The sequence below is a fragment of the Mya arenaria genome, chromosome 12 (genome assembly GCF_026914265.1).
Source record: "Mya arenaria isolate MELC-2E11 chromosome 12, ASM2691426v1".
Taxonomy (NCBI): Eukaryota; Metazoa; Mollusca; class Bivalvia; order Myida; family Myidae; genus Mya; species Mya arenaria.
Window position 1 is genome coordinate 11748335 of NC_069133.1, and position 21456 is coordinate 11769790.

The 21456-nt window shown below is 37.4% G+C and overlaps 1 protein-coding gene across 4 annotated transcripts in view; it reads right to left on the bottom strand.

Annotated features, from left to right (window-relative positions):
• Nucleotides 1-1400: 1400 nt before the first annotated feature.
• LOC128212462 (probable JmjC domain-containing histone demethylation protein 2C) overlaps nt 1401-21456 on the bottom strand; it is a 73692-nt gene continuing 53636 nt past the window's right edge. For 3 of the 4 annotated variants that reach the window (XM_052917932.1, XM_052917936.1, XM_052917935.1), the window contains 13 exons: nt 21017-21109; nt 19861-20016; nt 15990-18008; nt 14841-15011; nt 11666-12056; nt 11281-11479; nt 9167-9384; nt 8260-8387; nt 7645-7813; nt 5478-6461; nt 4932-5153; nt 4174-4439; nt 1401-3831 (listed from right to left, as the gene is read on the bottom strand). In XM_052917932.1, coding sequence (XP_052773892.1) covers nt 3439-3831; nt 4174-4439; nt 4932-5153; nt 5478-6461; nt 7645-7813; nt 8260-8387; nt 9167-9384; nt 11281-11479; nt 11666-12056; nt 14841-15011; nt 15990-18008; nt 19861-20016; nt 21017-21109 — 5409 coding nt within the window. In that variant the 3' untranslated portion in view covers nt 1401-3438. The remainder of the gene's footprint in view (nt 3832-4173; nt 4440-4931; nt 5154-5477; nt 6462-7644; nt 7814-8259; nt 8388-9166; nt 9385-11280; nt 11480-11665; nt 12057-14840; nt 15012-15989; nt 18009-19860; nt 20017-21016; nt 21110-21456) is intronic. The other variant, XM_052917934.1, reaches the window with a different exon arrangement.

Consider the following 21456-nt stretch of genomic DNA (forward strand, 5'->3'; position numbering starts at 1 on the left):
TTTCTTCACATCCCAAAACAATGTGCACTTTTCATCCTGTCCGTTTTTCTGCAGCACCCTGGCTTTTTTAACCCTGGTTTAAATACTAGTGTATTGTTCCGATGTTTACGTGACAAAATGGTGGCCGCCGTAACGGAGTTGCCTTACCCACGACTTCCCAGGCTAAGAGTCGGGACGAGTGATCTCGGATGGGAAAGTAATGTAATGTTCCGCTGTAGGCGGAGGTGCGTTCTTAATGTAGTGTTCCGCTGTAGGTGGAAGTGCGTTTGTAGGATGTTGATGTACTTAATTATATGCAATTTTGCAGAACGAGGTCTTCGTGTGGATGGAGACTACATGTATATGTATATAAAAGATCAGTCGAACCCTTCAGGGTTGAGCATGCTTTTCTCTGAAGGGCCTCGTTGAGCTTGCAGGTTAGACTAGATTACATTCATAAAGGATTCACTGAATAAACCTGTTATATAAGCCCTAGCTACTATAAATATATGTAATACACTTACAATGAAAACTGCAATGGTTGACCTTAACCTTTCAGCTGAGAATTTTGGAATTGTACCCACAGCACATTTCTTGATGATGCTCGACAAGAATATAAACATCGATTTAAATCCCCTAAGCAGTGACAAAGTCAAACTGCTATAAATTCTCTATACCCCAGCAGTAATCACCAATACTGCAAAGTGTGACCTTGACATTTGAACTGAGACCATGAAAGCTCCTTCAACAGTGCTTTCCAATTCTGTAGCTTGTTTAAATACGGTATTGATGACCTTTGAGCTGTGAATGTGTTGGATGGAACACACATAGCAAAGACACGAATGTGAGCCTAGCTCTGCCTCATCACTTGACGAAGGTTGATTGTCAGAAGTTGACAAAGTAATCCAACAGATTATAAAACCGTGTATCCTGGTATTATTCAATGAGGCAATTTTATCTCTTGATTGGTAAATTGAATGGTTGAATGAAGACCAGCGTCATGTCAATTCTTTGCGCCAACACAATCCTTCATGATATACATGCTCTTGCAATACCATTGTGAATATGCCCACCAATAAATACTGTATTGTTCCAATAGAATAAATGTATACTCTGATTCCTCTAAAACGTAGTCATTGTGATTCTGTACGCAAAGTCATGTATTCATGATATTTACTATCTATATTCCAGTGATGCATGAAAAACACATACATTTTATGTGTTTCCACATTTGTTATTGATATCAGTAGGTTGAGGTAAAAAGTTTCATGAAAACTGCCCATACCATGACTCAAGAGTTTAACATAGGACCATGAAACTTCAGTGGTAAGTAGGTTGCCCTTGACCAGAAGATGACCCCTATTGTAACTGAGGTCAGTAGGTCAAAGGTCATCATTTAGAATGTAAGAAAGACAAGGCAATTTCACATTAAGAAATCTTTTATTAGAACAATAAAATGACCTAGATCATTCTAGCATGTGTTATATTGTGTCCCCATTTACTGGGCAAACAATACAGCCTTTATATAGGAAGTATATGCTAGATTTGTTTTATATAAAAATAGCTCTATAGCTTATTTACATATAACAAGGATGAAATGTAAATATGAAACAAAGTGGATTGACAATCAATCTAAACAATGCTACTGTAAGATAAACAATCTTATAATTGAGATAACAAGAAATAACAAATACTCCATTTTTTTGGCAATTAAGAACATTACCAAACTTGAAGCTATATTTATAATTTATACAATAATTCATCATCGACTACTAAAACAGAAATAAGCACAAGTTTAAAGGTTTCATGTGAAGGATATAGTAACCCTCCAAGGTCAATAAAAGTCTGACTAATTTATACGTTTACGTACCTAACCTTACACCAAAAGCCAAACAATAACAAAAATGAGGTAAAACCAAAATATTTCAATGCAAAAAAAAACAAGAAAATGCGTGGACTCACTATTTAGAATACCATTTCTTATCGAGAAAAAATTGAAAAAATTCTATATATTAAGCAATGCAAAAAAGAATGAAAGAATTAACACAATTAAAACACTGATACTGAACACAAGTTGCATTGACCGTGAGAAGTTCTAAGAACGTTGAGACAGAAACTTGACATTGATTTAAAAACAGTTAGCGTGAGAATCGTCAAATCAAGTTTGCCCTACAACAGTCTTCCTAGGCTTGGCAATGTTTGATGAGGATTGGTCGATGAAGTTGAATGTTCATACGCGTGGTGGGAAACGATGTACTGAGTACATTATTATGTAAAGCACTGCATTTTATACCTCTAACAAGCACGGTTTGGAGTGATTACCTTGCGTACCAGTAAATCACTTCTCATAATGATATAAGTAGCAAATTAAGGTTTAAATGACTTTCTGTAATACAATTACAAATCTTTCCTCTATGCATTATATGACTATCGTAAATATTGCAATATTGAACGCAGAAAACTTCCAATCAGTGTCTTACTTACTCTGTTAGTAAGGGAACCTGTTAAAATCCTTGATACATAAGAATGAGTACAAGATAACATGAAAAATGACTGAGATCAGTAGGAAAATTACAACATAACATTATCTCCCCCTGATACATAATATTTGCTCCCAAAAACAAGGGGAGGATAATAAATCAACCAAGTGCTCTCCCTTTAATAAGAGGTTACACATTAGCCGATTACAATTATATATCACAAAATATCAGCATTCGCAGCGTAATCTAGTAATACAATGGCTACCAATCCAGTTATTTGAAAGCGGTTAACTCCACGAAGCTTGAGTCATAGTACAAACAACATCTACCATCGTTATCACAAGGAATGTTAAAATAATCCCAAAGTTGGCTAACATAGCACAGTCCTGTCTGGCAAAGCCATTGGTTTTCCTTCATAAACAAGGACTACAATGCACAGTCAAATCCAGTTTTAACAATATTTGGTTTTGGTCATTAACAGAATGTACAGGAACTTGAAGCACTTATATGCCAGTAACAACACTTGTACGCTAATCCCCATTTCTCTGTGAAGTTGGAAACAGTGGTTTAACACAGTAAAACTATTGTTATGTTAATCCTCTTCTCTATAAAGTTAAACACATCGGTTTAACACAGTACAGCATTTGTACAGTAATCTCCTTTTCTCTATAAAAGTTAGAAACATTGGTGTTACGCAGTAAAACACTTCAACGTTTATATCCTTTTCTCTATAAAGATGGAAACATTGGTTTAACACAGTACACAGTTTTACTGCTCACTTCTCAATCTCATTTAACGAGTCCTGGATAATTTCATAGAACATTGTGACTGTATCACATGTCACAGTCTGTGTGTGTGTATTAAGGTCAAAATCGAGAACACCAGTCCAGGACAGTGTATTGCTCTTTAACTTGGCCACTTCCATGTTAAGTCCGCACAATCAGGAATACCATCTCTACAGAATGGCTTCTCTTCACTTTCAGTCCTCATAATCCTCTGGTTCGGCCTCCATTAGCACAGCGGAGGAGTCTTTCACAGCATGGTAAACTATATTCTTAATCTGTAGCTTATCCTCATGATTTGAGTGACCCGAGGAGAGATCTCGGAATTCTTGAGTCAGCTGAAAACAGTGGTGAATGTTTTCAGGGGAGACAAAGTCCTCTGCGACCTTGATGCAGTTGTTGAGGTTGCGAACCTGATGCGGGGCACCGGCAGGGATGAAGATGGCGTCCCCTAGGCACTGGAGGATGGTGTAACCGAGGACACCGTACTCGCAGGCTAGACGTTCCCTCAGTTCCTCATCCAGGTACCAGGATTGGTCGTGTATCGGGTCATGGTGCTGTTCGATTTCCTCTCCTCGCTCCTTAGCCACCTGAAAAAAGAACAATCTAAAATATAGAACTGTTTTTGTATATATTTTTAAATTTAAAACTCATTGCATTGATATTCAGTGATTTAATACAGTATGAACTTCTGCAATTTTCTAACCTCTTTGTACTCAGTAATTGCAATTAGAACAGGCCCCAAATCCCTACACTGGTCAAATGTTTGCCAGGCCAAATCTGAATTTTATGGAGATGAGCTGTAGCAACTCTCAAGCCATGCAGTGATGTTTGAATTTAGGCTTGTTGATTCAAAAGCCTAACTTCGATAACTGTCAACTGAGTTTAATATCAATAAGCAATATCAGTAAGAACACTTAATATATTATTACCTTATTCAGAAAATCCCTAATTTTGTCAGCATCAACTGCGTCAAATATGTGCCAGAGAGCGCCCGGCGTTTCACGGACCTCACGGATGCGACGTTTGGTGATGGGATCACACTGGGCCATCTCCATGGCCTTGATGGTCTCTGCATCCTTCTCTACAAAGCCACGCTCCTCCTCGTCCAGGTAGCCGACATGCACCATGACATTGGTGGCATCTGACACGTCAAGATGGAGGTTTGTGGTGCCCTCCTGGGGGTGCTGGGCGGAACCTGGGGGTAGAAAGGAAATTTAGTATCATGTCATCACTCAATCAAAGCAAATGTTGTTTCATAGACTAGATTTGGTTGAATACCTCAATACTGGTTTATTTATTATTTGGTCACTTAAAAACATTCTTATCCAAGGAACAACAAAATACAATAAAATAAGACAATAAATAATGGTTTTATTTCCAGGTAACCAACAAGTGACCAACTGATGTTATACCAGGGATTTATTAAGCTCTGAATACCAAGTCATACACGCATTGTGTTTCTCATTCTTCTTCAACATTTGCATTAGCAAGATGATTGGATGCATTTAAAACAATGTAAATATAAGACCTTGGATTACTGGTTTATTGCGGGAGAGTCATGGTCACAAAGAATACAAGTCGAATGAACCCAGGAATATAGTCACCAATATATGAGACTCAAATTGATCTACATTTCTAACAAGAGACATCAATCTAAATGGATCAAACACCATTCTCGACAACTCACCATAAGCAATGTACATCTTGGGCCCAAGGTCGGGCTTTACGAGGAAGTCTGGAAGGCGGGCAACCAGGTTGAGTTTCCCATCCCTACGCGTATACTCAGGGAGCGGGAGGGCCTGCATGAGGTCAGCAAACTGTTGGGGCAACACATCACTAAAGTCGTCTCCTGGCGGCCAGTCCTTCAGCTTCAACAACATTGGCGTACCATTCTCGTCTACAAGACGCTCTGGAAAAGGCAAACATGATTGTTTAAATATAGAACAATTTACAAGTGTTAGATTTCTGTGCATAATAATAAATTTAATGCAATTTTTATTTAATTCAACTGTAAAATCATTCAATTAAAGAAAAACAACAACATAAAAACTAATGACACAACCTCAGACACCTTGAAAAAATCTCAAGAGCCAAACTAAATTGAGTGAGTAATAATTCAATTTACTTAAATGGGTTCACATAAGTTTGCTCTTAAAAATAAATATTAGAATGAATTCCAGATATAATTCAGTATGGTAGAGCAGCAGCTTTGATAACTATAGAGTCAACTCACCTTCCACACAACCAAAGCCATCCCAGAAGTGCTTCATGGGATGTCCAACCACCAGGCAGCTTGTTCTGCAGTTGATAAGGTCATTTTCTACCTCCCCAAAGTGTTTGGTGTAGAATGCTGGCTTCCAGAGGTCATGGTTGATGTATTTGTCCACTCCAGATACGAGCACAGGCTGACCTCGGCGCCACTGTTCCATGAAGATCTTCTGGTTACCACGGTGACGGGAGTCATGAAGACGCAATAGACGGCCATCACACAACCAGGAATGGGGCACATCCGCATAGATCACACTGGTTTCCGTGAGGTTGTGAACGATTATTGGTGTTTCTCTAACTAACATGTGACTGCTCACCTTTGGGGTGTAATGAAGCAATTTCATTGGTTTTTCACATTCAGTTCCAGCCAGAATTTCTCCGGCCTTCTCATAGTCTTTTGGTGTCTTTTTCTCCACTACATTTTTGATAATGTCATTTAATGAAGAATTCACATTTTTGGACTTTTTCTTATTGGTTTCAGAATTATTTTTCACTTTGCCCCCTGCTGTCTTCGTTAAGAGTTCTCTAAGAGTTGAACAACTGGATGGTAACTTTTTCTCACTACTGCCTGGTGACACAGGTTCAGTGATAGGATTATACGACTTCCCATTCTTTCCATCCCCCTTTTTATTCAAGAGAGGGGATTCACTTCGGTCCCTAGTTTTCTCCGAATCCATCGAGGCCACATCGGCCAGTAGACTAAGTGGAGATGTATTGTCTGGATTGTACACAGAGTTTTTAATATTGCCGTTCTTTGTTTTACCCTTCTCTTCCTCGTTATTGACACCATTCACAAGCTTCTTCTTGGGAGATAAATGTTTGATGGCTTCAGAGATCTCGTTTTTAATGCCGTTTTTCTTGGCATTCACCTTTGGACTGCATGGGCAGGTTTTTGCCATACCCCACTTGTCTCTAACTTCGTGCACCAGTCGGCCAACTTCCCATAAAGCTGAAACAGACGATCATTTTTTATTTATTTTTTACCCAAACTTAGGCAAACACATACATCAAGTCTTTGGGCTTGCTTTTGTAAACAGTCTAAAAGCAATAAATAAATATTCACATCTAGGTGTAGACATCTTTCAAAGCTTAAAAAAGACAAGTGGCTGGCACCATCAATTTGATTTCAATTATCTGTCTGAAACCCAATTACAGGTTTCACCCAAAAATAAATCTCTACCAATGCATTATTCTGTTACTCAAGCCTTTTTTCTGCGTAAAAATGCTCAGAAATCTAATCAATCAGACTCTTCAGAATTTTGTTTATAATCAAATTCTTTTCAATTCATTTATGTGTGTACAGCTGTCTACAGCAATCAAAGCCTGAAGGAAAAAATGCTTCGGTGCATTTTCTTTACATGATCTTGGCTTATAACAAATCTGTTTATAATGATCATCTGAATTCAGCAAGCTGTCACAAGATCCTCTAAATACATTCAAGTTACGGTATGAAGAATTGATGTAAAATATATGCAATGATGTGGCCTCTGAGCAAGCATAATATAGCGAATAGTAATAAATATTATAATTAGATGAAACAAGTATTTGCATTAAGAGGTAATTATCATTTGATATCATCCGCATTAAGATGCGGTAATTCAGCCACATGACTTTATCATACATATACTTAAAATAACTGAATTTGTATGAATATCAGTAACATCTGTTTTAGTATTAAATAAATATCAAAAAGAAGAGCTGCTTCATTGATAAATATTGGGCCAAATTTTCAAAACTTTGTTATAGTGAACTCCGTAACTCATTACTTAATTGTCAACTTTTAAAGGTGGAATATTTTACTATGTGCTCATATAATTAAATAAAACAAGGACTGCTAAAACAGTTACCTAAAGTCTTGTTATGCAAGTTATGTTCACATAAACTCATTTTTCAAATATCAATTTACGGCCATTCAATGCGTTACACTCCAGTTAGTTTAATGTCTATTACATATAATTAGTAAGACTCAAAATCAAGGGATAATAGTAAAAGAGTTCTAAGTGGCATTAAATACAGAAATAGAAAGAACTCTTATGCTTCCCCCCCCCCCCTAAAAGGTGTCCAGTATTTATTTAACATCTTGTTCAACATGTGTTAACATATCAAGAGTCACCAATATAATCAGAACTCACCATCTGAGGGTATAATCTGTGTGAGCATGAGTTTGTCTACGTTGTGAGGCTGACGGTTGGCACTGCACGTGAGCCACTTGCGTTTCTCTTCCTCACCCCCACCCGAACCATGGCTCCCTACATCCGAGTCCGAGTCGGAGTCAGACTCTTCACCAGACTGGGACTTCACCTGGTAAGGAAGATGGGGTAATATTATAGATGGGGTTATATTATAGAAAGAAAATTTCCAGTTATTTGAATAAAGATCCTTTTTTCTCAGTTAATATGATTAAATAGTTTAAAAAAAACTTCAAATCTGTTCAAATCCACTTCAGGCCCCAATTTCTCAAAGCTAACCTCGCTATTATTATTTTGGTATCATTTTTGTAATCTTGTCATTTTAAAGTTTTTTTTAGACTTTTAAGGGAAAGCCTGCTATGCTTAAGATTTTTCAAGAAATGGAGCCAGGAGTCTCTGCTATCTGCAAGGTCAAGGAATCTTATTCTGAATAGCCTTTATTCTTCTACATAAGCATGAATAATCAGTTGTCTAGCTATCTTTATATACCTGCTTTGCAGGACCTATGCTTTCGTATTCTTTCAATTTCTTTAACTTAAAACTGAACCAAAGACAAACCTTGTAGCAATCGAGGCAGACAACGAACCCACACTTGCGACACACCCAGTGCATGTTGAAGAGTGTCGTGTCACAAACATCACACATCTCCCGCACCCCTGTGACCGCTCGCTTCCACGCAATCTTAGCTGTAAAGGGAACAACCATTTAGTCTCAATGAACATATAATAGGTGTGTATATCGATTGTTTTTCATAACATGTCGGTTTTATTAGCTCGTACCTAAGACTTTCTAATGACCAAATAATGATGATGGCTGCTTAAGTACACAAAGTCATAGACTATAAAACAAGAAAACATCCAGGTCATAAAAATATAAATGAAGTTATCTCCCTTCCCCTATGGAATACATTATGTTGTATTAACTAGGTCATGTTTGTTTACATAAAATACACAATACTGCCAAAAGCTCAAGAAGTATGATTTATGTATTTAAGCTGGGATACTGGTAACTGACTACGTAATTGACACGTCATTAGAAATTAAACTGATGAAATAACAAACCTATCCATTTGAAAAGTAGACAACATTTAAACACCAATTCATTATTATTCAAACTATGATCAAGCATTTTAAATTTATTCATAACAAAACTGCAACCCAAGACGGGGCAGGACGAAAGATTGGGTTTCATTAAACTTACAATAAGAAGGTTAATGCACTATAAAATGCTTCTTTAGGATTGTTTTTACTTCCCATCCTACCCATTAAAAGAAATCTCTTTAATTATACCCAGTTTTTTTAATATCATTTAGTTAATGAATAAGATTCAAAACACCTTAAATATGTTTGAAATATCAATCATTTTCAAGGACACAGACGGACAATATCATCACATGCATTCATGTTATAATGCAAGGAATGATTAGATGTTCCATAACATGACGTGATAATCTGATAGAACCAACCATTATCTCCTGCGCAGATCTGGGCGTCTCTCTCCTGTTGTACAAGCTCGCAGAAATTGTCACCAATTCGATTGATTATAAACCGAGCCATGTCCACGTCAATTTTTGGTTCGATTATCGGGGACTTGGGTATCCAAGGGTCAATATCATCCTGCTCTGCATCGCTGAGCTCAGAAAAACCATCGATGGTCACAAAGCCACGTTGACTGTATTTCAACCTGTAAAGAAATACGTCATAGTTTAGACATTTTTTTTTCTTTATGATATGTTATTACTTATAAGGTAACCAGTGGTCGAAATAAGCACAAGCCCACAAGGCCTGCACAGGTGAAATGCTTTCTGGGCTTACTAAAATTCTGGTTTTTATAAAACCAGGTTTGTTAAAAAATTTAATGCCAAGCAGTACCATATGAATTTGGGTCTGTTGATCCAAAAGACTAATTTCGATGACTGGGTAACAGTAACACTTTCTAGTTAAGTTTTTGTCTTTCAGCTCAATTATGAACAGAGCTATAGAGCTGATATGACTTATGATTCCTGGGTTGGATAGAAACCAGTACAAGAGACCATGAGAAAGTGCCCTGGTACAGATTGTATTGAAGACCTCTTGGATGAGAGACAGGCACCGCCTTACTCCTGTCAAGGGTAACAGTTAAACACTTTATCAATGTTTACCAAAAATGAATATTAATTAAAAGCCTGACCCAGACGCATAAATTCCGTTCTGATAGCGGGAACTACTTGCAATGGCACAGATCTCAAGTGAGCAATGTCTAAAGCCTCTTGTTTACACTTCACATCATGAATGCTTGACAGAGTCATTTAGGTTTTATGCTCTTAAGTTAATTATCAATCCATGAAAAAACTTTGTTATGACATTTATGAGCGAAATTGAGAAGAATGTTGTGCTTATATCTAACAAGGCAAAAACTTTAACTAATAATACCCATTTATCAAGATCTGACAAAGTTTTTTTGTCTTGTTTTTATTTCAAGGAATAAAGTTTAAGTTCCGCTTTAGCTCAAGTTTGTTATTGATAGCAAAAACTAAGTTAAAAGATCTGTTAGGTAAATGATCAAATTCATTTTAAATCTTCTTTACAGAGACCATGACATGGTATATGATCAAGAAATCTACTCTTTATTAACTTTATCTTCCCCATGTCTATGCTTGAATCATTCAAGGTTTTGATAACGACCAGGATTTGTAATGTTGACATATGTAATCTCTGTCACACCCAGTAACATGTTTCATGTCAAAATTGATAATAGAATTATGTACAGAACTCAACATGTTTAGCCATAACTGAAAAGTGTGTTTTAAATTGGGTCTATTGAACAATGCTTAGTTTTACAACGAACAAGACATTGTACATTTTACGCTCAGCTGGGTTCAGTCATGTTACTGAATGTATTACAGTCAGGTGGTTTCAGTCACATAATTGTACGTTTACAGTCAGGTGGCCTCAGTCACGTAATTAATCAGTGCATTAATAATGTGATTCATCCACTTCCATTCAGATGATGCAGGTCATCAATGTAATGACAAAGACAATGCAAGTTAAACGTATTATTGTTTTAAGTAAAATGATTTCAAGACAAAACAATAGTTAACTTCAATCTTTTGCTTTTGAGTAATAATATTCAGTTTTCCCATGTCACTTATTCAGATTTCATATTGACCCAGTTCGATGCATTATCTCGAACCAACATCTAGATGAGACTAATATCATTACACATCTCCAGTAATTTTATTTTGTGCAACTTACTGCCTTCTAAAGGCTGTTTCCCCTTGAGAAAAAATGTCAATTTTTCCCAAAAAATTATATTTTTTTCCCAATTTGATAAAAAAAAATATCCCAATTTGAAAAATGCACATTATGTTAGTGAATGAAAAAGCAATGAATTTCTTGAAAAATAAACAAAATCTTGACAAGATTAACTCTTTCACTGCATATAGTGTCATTAAATAGGTGAAAACATGTTTATTTGCCATTTTATTTGATATTTTGATCTGATTTTGTATTTTTCCCAATCTGACTTTTTTTTTCCCAATTTGCAAGGCACAGGCGGTAAAAATATTTCCAAAAATTACTGAGCTCAGATGTATTTTACCTTCTAAATGCATAGAATCTGCAGAAGATGTTGGGTACAGTTTTCCCTCGCTGTGTTGGGGTCATGCGGCACTCGCGACACTTCATCAGTTTGGGCGTGACCTCACTGCATGAACCATCTTGAAGAAACGGTTCACATGTCTTCCGCAAGTCGGCGTCTGACAGCTTCACCAATGGTTTGGAAAATGTTGCTTGCTGGGCTGTAATATTAAATATTTGGTTCAGTAAATCAGAAACATACAAAGAGAGTAGAGTATACACACTTCAATTTTTGCAATAAAATAAGTTCAATAGTGGCACTTTTAAGTATTTAACCCTTAGAAAATTTATTATCAATCACTTTATCTGATTTGTGTAAAAGAGTGCAACATAATCTTATTACATACCTTTCATCTCTGTTTCCTTCAGTATAGAAGGCGGAGGCTGGTAAACATTTTCAATGGTTTCTACAATATCCTCTTCCATCTTATCCACAACTTTCTCCCCTTTCTTTTCTTTCAGCTGTTTATCCTTCTTTGTCTTCTTTTCTTTCTTCTCCTTATTTTTCTTGCGTTCTTTTTTCTCATTCTTTTTGGTAGATTCATTTTCTTGGGGTTCCTCTGCTGGACTGGTTTCCATATCTACAGGATTGTCAGACTTCTGCTCAGAACCAGACTCAAAGTCATATTTTTTGTCATACGCCTCTTCTGTTGGCTTGGATTCTTTCTCTTTCACAGTTTCCTTGCAGTGTTCAACGATCTTCTTGATCTGTTCTTCTGACATGTTGTCATTGGTAACCTGAAAAAAGAAGACATCAATGTTTAACATTTAAGCTGTAAGAGTAAAATGTATGTCTAAAATGAGGACTTTGCATATCAATTTGATACCTTATTATATGTTTCACACAATTCCCAACATCAATGTTCATCAACGCATTTCATAACCCACTTAAGACGCCAATAAGGATGTTTAACATAGCAAAAAACAAGACCAAACGACTATTCAAACATCTGAAGATGGCTCAATAAGTTTGACAGAAGTACAGGTAACAAACCTTCATTTTGGTGAATCCAATCATGTAAGAATGAGGCATAAAGATCAAGATTGTTTGGCAAACATGGGAAAGACCTGTAATTATCTTACAACACAGACAGGTTGTGTTTTTGTCTACTCAAAACAACAGCCGCAATGTTTTTTAACAATTGAGGGGGCATCTCAAAGTTATCTAAATGATGCATCATAAAAAATAGTTTCCTAGTCATATCATAAAATCTGTCAACTTACATTTGATAAATGATATTTATTAGTCTAAAATGCCTTTAGGGACATTTGGTTTTATGCAGATCATTAAATTCATTTACATATTTTATGTTGTATAAATCCACCAGGTGTAACATATACAAGTCAAGCCAGGCCCTACAGATAAAATTATGAGATAATAATTTTCACAATAAAATTTTACAAAAACTCAGTTATTATCAATTGAACGCCAAATCAGTAATCTACCTGCCAAATATTTGAACATAAAATAATATCTAGTAATCTACAACCATGCATAAAATTTGCAATTTTTTGGCAATCAATGAAGGTAATGTTAAACATTTGCAATCTTTGAAAGCTTATATTTAGAATTGATATTGGATTTGATGGCTCACAAGTATCAATAAAACAATAATATAGGTTTAAAACTATTAATATGGCTAGATAAACGGAGTTGAAGTCATCAATGTAAATCAAGTTGGCGGTGTTACGCAATATAGTTTTCATTAAGATGACAAACTGCTACAGGAAATACGGACATTTTCTTACACATATTTGATACTCATGGCTAACAAGGATTAATGACCATTGTGACCTTTTTTCATACCTATGCAGACACCTAATTTATTAACTGTCACTGATATGGGATGGCTATGTGTTTGCCTAGTTGAAAACTCAACAATGTGAACTCACACTGAACCCACTTCAAGCCCCCATGGCCTTCAGAATGTGGACATTTCATTCCCATATGTCCGGTCATTTTGACACAACAAACACTGACAAATAAGCCTATGATAAGTTCATAGGGGATTATTTATAGGCAACAAGTCCAGGCATGACATGCTGGACTGCTTAAGGATTAAACATTATAGTCTTACAGTTCATCGGTGTATGGAAACATTTGGTCAGTACATTTTTATTGTTGCCTTGACCAAATGATTTCAAAACCAAATGAAGGACAATTCTAAAATATTCAATGTTGATATTTACATTTATTTGTAGTTTTTCTTTATGAATAACCACCTATAAGGCTGAATAATAATGCTCCAAAGACATTTATTATTCTTAAAAAATCAGCTAACTCGGCGCCTGGTCAGGTTCCAAGCTGTTTGCAACTCAGTCAATATATCCCCGAAGTTTTAAGTAAATTGAAAGAAATTTAGCCTGGTCAGGTTCCAAGCTGTTTGCAACTCAGTCAATATATCCCCGAAGTTTTAAGTAAATTGAAAGAAATTTAGAATAAACCAGACAACATTTTTGAGCAGACGACAATTTACCCAGCATGCAAAGGGTTAAACAGCAGCGGCGTCAATGACATTTGTTTAATAGACGTCACATACATATCCTGCTATGAAATATCACATGCGGTAAACGTGTACTAAATGTGTTCTATCAGAGGAATTCCAAAGATGCTGCATTCATCAGAATTTGAATGCAATTGAAAAGATAAAGATGCATTCACTTAAGAAAGCTTAGGTGTGTAAAGCGGTGTAGCAGTTTAAAAATTTACCCACTTTTAAGAACCAGACACTTCATTAGGAATCTTATCAAAGAAACAAGATTTCTGGCATGATGTTATGAGATTTTTATGGGAGTTTGTGGGTTGTTTCTCAGGCAATGAGAGGATTTCCTGGAAGTAAGCGAAGTGTTTACATTTGATGCTCATTACATAGGAAAGCTGATGGAAACCATATGGCATCGGCCTTTCTCCCGCTGGTTCTTACAATGCTTCAATGCCAGTACAAACCCATAAATATCAGGGAACCGAAGATAGATGTTTCCAAGGTTTCTGTTATGTCATTAGTTAACACAAGCTGTTTTCTAGTAGACACAAATAGTACACATTCCGTGAGTTGCTAACTGCATGATTAACAGTTGAGAAATATATTAACACATTAACAGCCAATGACAAAAACCTATTTACAGAAAGGATGAAGCAGGGCAAAACACCCAGGACTAGAATTTCTGCAGGTTTACTCAGGGAAAACAATGGCATTTGAGAAATAACTAAATTGAAATGGAATTCAAACATTGTCACTTCATTATTTCTTGGAAACAAGTTGGTCCTACTTGTATGAGTAGACAGATGACTTGGGAACCAGCCAAACAATTTTCCTAAACTCCACACCCTTTCTCCCAACGTAAGGCTGACTTCCATATAATTCACAACCTTTCGATAGATGAGAGAGAGGCTGATTGACTTCCATATTATTGACACCCTTTCTCCCAAAGTGTTTAATATGAGAGAGATGAGCTGACTGATTTCCATATTATTTACAGCCTAAATCCTAATGTTTTTGTCTAAGAAAGGGACTGAAGTACCTTATTTTTTGCAGCATCCTTGCTCCTTCGGTTTGTCTTTTTCTTCCCGATGGCCGTGCTGTTGACGCTGACTTCCTCTGTGGGTTGGTCCAGCTTAGCTTTCTTTGGGTTCACAGCTTTCTCCTTCTTGTTTTTTACTCGCTTACGACCATTTGGTCCACCGTCAGGGTTCTGAAAACATTTTTGCAAGAATGTAAAAAACCAAAATGGAACATAACAGTTACGATTGGATAGTTGTAAACAAAAATTCAATTTATGACAAGTTTTATAGCCATCCTCTGTATTAACATTTTTTTGTTAAATAGCTGCACTGATTGACCTATGAATGTTTTGACCATATAAATATTGTGGATGTTAACATGAACAGTAACAAAAGTTCAGACAACCCGTTTTTTTTATTCATGCGACCTTGACATTTCTAGATCTAACACTGTAAATGTTATCTCAGTTGAATAGGATACATCCTTGTTATTTAGAACAGCCATCAACACCTTTCAACATGCATGAGGAAAAACATCAATTACAATAACAAAACACAGCCAAGCTTAAGTACCTGTACAAATAAAATATGGAGAACAGCTTCACCGAGATAAAGAATTTTTGTAATCTCCCTGTTCATCAACCTGAAATCCCCCCCTCCCTCCTCATACATAATTCCCCAATGAAAATAAATGCTAAGTGCCCTACATTCAATACTTCATTATTTCTATAATAGTTTTGTCTTCACAATTGATTTCAATGAACAAGATAATAAGTTATGGTAATGTACAAGATGTTATTTTTCCGAACGCCTTAATTATGATCTAAATGCACATTTATGCCCATGATTAAGGATGATAATTTTTGTTTGTTTTTTTATCCCTGCTAAATGAATTAAGAAAAACTTTCCACCATAAAGCACAATCCATCATAAATTTTCAAGTCCATTAAAATCAAAATTTAGAGACATTCATAACAAATATGGATGAATTTTTTTTTTTTTTTTACATCACTCAGTGGTTTAGTGTTTTTTCATAAAATAACAGAAGGCTGTGGTTAGAGCTGATCTAACAAGCCATAAAATCTACAGTGTTTACAAGCACTCCTCTCAGTAACTTGGCTGTTTAATTCCAGCTAATTAGGCGAACGTAAATAAATATTACTACACACCTGTGTTGTCTCTGCTTCTGATGCGGATGTCGTTGACTCGCCATCATTTGTTGGAGCTGGGGGTAGAGCTGGTGGGGTCTCCTTGCCTTCTGTTGGACCGTTAGGGACGGCCCCTTGGAGTGAACTGATGGGCGATTTAGAGCCCCCGTCCTTACTTGGTGATATGTAGGAACAGTTCACATAGCAAGTTTTCACATTGTCTTTATCCTCCCCAGTCGGACTACCACTAGATCCGTCCGACATTACTGGGTTGGAATTTGGGGTGGCCAGGAGTGGGTTTCCTGGTTTGGTCACATTTTTGTCATCCTCTGAATGCCTTTGTAACCAGGCTTTCTTCAGATTAGGGTGTTTGGCAGCGGGTTTGTTTTGTGTTGTGTTATTACCGTCTTGTTTTAAGTGAGGGGGAGGGCTGGGAGCACTGAGAGTGTCACTATCTGTATCCACTTGTCCATTTGCCGGTCGAGTATCGGCCAAGAAAAGGTTGGAACTACTGGCGTTATGTGGAAGATTTGCAGCCCCCTCCTGACTGGTGTTGGCTTGCTGTGCTGTGACAGGAGTACTCGACCGTTCCAGACTTGACTTGGGTTTGTATGGCTGGCCTTTCTGAGCAACAAACTGCTGTTCCAGTTCTTTTAATTGCTCTGGAGTCGGCTTTTTCATCTGCCCGTCTTTCTTTGCCAGGTCAGGGTCAGACATGAAAGCATTCTGAACAGTGTTCTCAACAAATGATTTAAAACTATCCATGAACCCTGTAAGACCACCAAGTCTATGGTTGACCACTTGTGTCACAGTTGTGGCTGTGCCAGGGTTAGCTTGTGACACATGCATTGCTGATGATGGAGTGTTTCCACTACTTGTGGTGTAGGGCGAGGGATTAGAGACTATCTGTGGTGTGGTATTTGGGACAGTCAAGTTGAGAGGGTTGTTGCTTGACTGTGACTGATTATCCCCACCCTTCTGTCTCTTCCTAGTCGCCCCCTCTTTCTGCCCTTTTCTCTTTGTGCCCCCTGTTTGACCCTGGGGGCTGAAGCTGGGCGACTGGGCAGCTCTAGGTACCTGGGCAGTGCCCGTCACAGAAACTGTTCTCTGAGACTCTGCCGGGTTCTTGGAATTAGTGGAATAGATGGGATTAGGAACAAGTCCTTGTGTGATTAGTCCATATGTGTAACTAACTGAGTGAGGTAATGACACTGGGGGTTGGGCTATTGCTGGGGAGAATGCTGCGGAATTTGAACTAGAATGGTGTGGGCTCGTGTTGGAGCCTGGGCTGCCTCGGTTTTTATTCACATTTGGGCTACAGCGATAGTCCATAGGCTGCATGACTGCAGCAGAGAGCTGCTGGGGGCTCGCAATCCGTAGCGGGCTTTGAGATCTTGAAGTGGGTTGCCGGGAAGGGTCACCCCTTATGAGATTATGCTGGTGGGCCAGGGCTGGGCTCATGCCATGGGACCCAGGGCTGGAATTGCTGGAGCGAGGCCTGTCCATGCTTCTTTCAGGGGTATGGGCCGGCTTTGGCTGGGGGTGAGGAGACATGTGGGAGGGCGGATAGTGGCCGCCATGAGGACTGGATGACTTTACAGTCTCACGCTTGTTTTCTACTATCACAGAACTGTGGGGTTTTGTGTCTTTTATCAAGGGAGGTGGCACTGATAACCCTTTCTTTGGTGACTGTGACCTCCCCAGTTTTGAATGTTCATAAGATTGCAACTGATCCGCCGAGATGTATGAAAACTTCTCCGGCTGGTAGCCATACAAGCTGAAGCTTGCCGTACCCACTTCCTGCTTAATGCCTGCCACATTGCCGGGCTCCACCTTGGGTTGAATGTGTCCTGGGTACACGGAGGGCTTCACGTCATGTTTTATGTCTGGTTTCTCATCCCCACGGCGGTGGTAACGCTGCTGCTGTTGCTTGATGAACTCTTCCTGTTGGTACATGAGTTCCTTGTGTTTGCGGTGGACCATCTCCTCTTGTCGACGCATCATCTCCGCTATCTTCCCGTCAGTCTCCAGCTGCTGCTCCTGAAAGAGAACAAAGTACATGTATGTATGGTAATAAACGTAAACGAAGTTCATATTTAAACACAATGTCATAAAATTTCTTATCAGCCACAGATAAATTGGTTTTAGTTCAAGAAAGTATTTATTAACAGCAGAACAATCAGTCTTTTGAATACCTGCTTCATCATGAGTGTCTTGCAAGATGTTCCTTACTGATATGCTAGATAAAATTGATTTGTTGTGTGGCCTAATTCTTTCATAACAAAGAGAAAACGTGCAGTTTTGAAGGTATGATTTCATCATTTAATCCAACAGTCCAACCTTTACAGATATTTACTCACTATTACATTCCTATTTTAAGTATAAAGTGCTCTCTCTATTTAAACACTACTTTCTAGAACAAAATTACAATTGATTTACATGTAGAATTTAGACAACTTTTTCCCAGAAATGTAATGTGCAATCAAGACCTTTTACAGGAATCTTTATAACTCCGAACCGGAGAATGGCAGTTTTCCTGATAACCAATCAGAGGACATCTTCTCATTTCCGTAGCAACATGAGGAATGCAAATGACACTTTGGTAAAAAATATTCTCCATGGAAATGACAAATACAGGCCTCAGTCTACTTAAGAACATTAGAACTCAAATGGAAGAGCTATTTTTAACTTTCAAAACTAATCTGAAAGATTATTTAAACCACTAGAAGTTCCTTTCTCTGTTACAGATCAATACCAGACCCATTAAGATGTCAATAATTCAACCAGCGAAATGGATTAAATCTGATAGCTCTTTGTGACCGAAAGCCATTGACCTCTTAAAGACTCCAGCCATTTCCACATGGCAAGTCATTACAATATCTCCCTAAAGGACAAACAATAATCGAAAGGACAAACAATTATCGGAGAATTTCTTCAGGAGAACATATTCACAACCTACATACAGATGAAGAAAACCTAACCCTCAGGCAATCAAGAACAATGTAATACAATCTCAAACAGCAGTTAAATTTAAATTTCACTTTTGATCATTCATTACCACTGGAAATGTATTCAACTACGAAACATAAAAAAAAAACAGCTGCATTATTTTTTTGCTGCTCAATCAATTTCAGTAATCCATTAATGGATTAGACAGGCAATCTCAACCATTATCAATGTAATGTTACGCATTATTTTCTTGACTAATCAATAGAAAATGCAGTGTTTGATTTTATACCTGCACTTTTCCCTAGCAATTCATCGATTGATTCTAGTCTTAATGTAAACTTCATAATTATGATTCCGCCCACATTTAACGAAAAAAGGCCAAACATGTAGGATTCCCATGTACCCTATCTCCAGTATTTCATTTTATGCCAACATATTCGACTGTCAACTCTGGCAATTAAATCAGCCATACTTCTTTTAACTTATTCAACCTTTGAAATTCTTCAAGACTACTACTTAAGGATCACTCACAAATCTTATATTTCGTAGGCTTGGTATTTTAAGCTACAATTAATGTCTGTAGGGGATATTATTTCTGTGCTTAGTGAAGCCGTCACATGAACGTATCAAGTGTTCGTTTAAGTTGATGTACATTTGGTGCAAACTCACTAACTTACAGAAATAAGCACTTGAATATTGGTTCCAAGTTTCACTTGGTTAACTTAATGAAGTATGAATCATAATAGCACACTAGAAACCGTGTGACAGCCATGATAATGATGACCCTGACACTGACATATTTCCATAGATGTTTGTAACCACATTTGTGTTAACTAGGTACTGCGCATTTATACAAAACTTCCATTAATTTGGAAATAAATAAATATACAAGCCATCAATTAGGGACTACAGTCTTCTGCTAACTTCGACCAATGAAAAATACCTGTTTAATTTTCTGCTCTGGCTGTATATCGCCCTGTATCGTGGCAAGGTGCTGGGGCGAGGGATGGGCAGGGTGGTGGGGGCTTGGGTGCTCTGTCTTGGGCTTCCCCGTACCCAGGGTGATGGACGGCTGGGGCCACATACCCGTCTGAGCAGCCTGTAAGGAGATAGAGGAAACATGTGAAGTCTCATGGTCAAAAACTAGCGGGTCATAGTGTAAGAAATAGACTAATTGTTAGGTCAAGGTGCGTTAAATTACAGAAGGAAAAAAGTGTAAAGATCAAAGGGGCAAGTCTGTCTTATACAGTGATATATGTTTGCATAAACTAGATGCTAGAACCAAGACACAGACCATTCTCATAAATAATATAACATTAGTAAAAACAAGTTTCCCAATATCTATACAGCAGATTAACTACTAACAAATCTACTTTGTAACGCAAGATCATTCTATAAACAGCTATCGGCACTTACAAACATAACAATAGTAAATATTTTACAACAAAGAAAGTAATCAATTCGCGGTGAGCTATATAAAAGGCTATTTTTTGTTCCGATTGACGTCATCACTAATAACATGAGTGCTATTTATCAAGGAAATTTGATATTCATTTTGCATGTAAAACAGTGACACTAGACTGGTTTTTACAGTCGATCATTAACATTTATTGGCAATATATAATCTCATGAAAATCAGGTTGACCTCGCACAAAATATAAAATATTTATTGCTTTTCCTATAAAACACTCATATACGCTAACAACTGTTATTATTGTTTCGCATTTTGCAACACGCTACACAGAAATATGATGCCTTATGAAAGATAGGTTAGCACAATTGCTTCTGTTTTTAACCATGACATTTAAGGCCGTGTTCAGAGAAGATGAGGAATTTTCAATATGACAACACGATTTCTGTCACTAAAGTATGAAAGATGTCATAAATTTTCCTGGGCAGCTGCACAGTGATCAAAATAGGGTCATAAAAGGAATAACATTTGCAACAAGAGAAAGATTAAACAGGATTTCATGCCGATTCATAGTAAAGCCATGCTGAATAAACACACAAAACATTCACTTTGGCAGATTTTTTTTCTCTAATGAAACAACACAAAAATACTGATAGACACTGAGCGGTTGGTTTGTGCGGACTTTTACCGTGTATTTAGGGCGGTAGTTAGTATTAGATGTATACTGGTATCCGTCCTGCATTCCGGACTGGGGTCCTTGGTTAGATAGCGACTTCCAGTTCTTTATATGCAAATACATAGCAAACCTTAACATGCCCTTCTAACACAGTCTTAGCATCTACCCTGTGTAAGATTTTCAAACAACCTGATTTCGGTCTGTCTTTACTTTTATGATTAATCTTTTAAATTTTGCACATCAAGACGCCCGTAAACTTATTATTGTATGTAGCATGTGAACCGGTCAAGCCTTTGTAATTTACATGCATTGTTAAATGCACCATAAGAGTGAACCAGTCATCTGTAATTGTTACTCACTCCTACACTTGACATTCAAGTCATTCAAGGTCATATGCACACTGCAACATTCCCCCCTTTTTCCCCATAGCAATAATTGAGTCATTGTTCCTT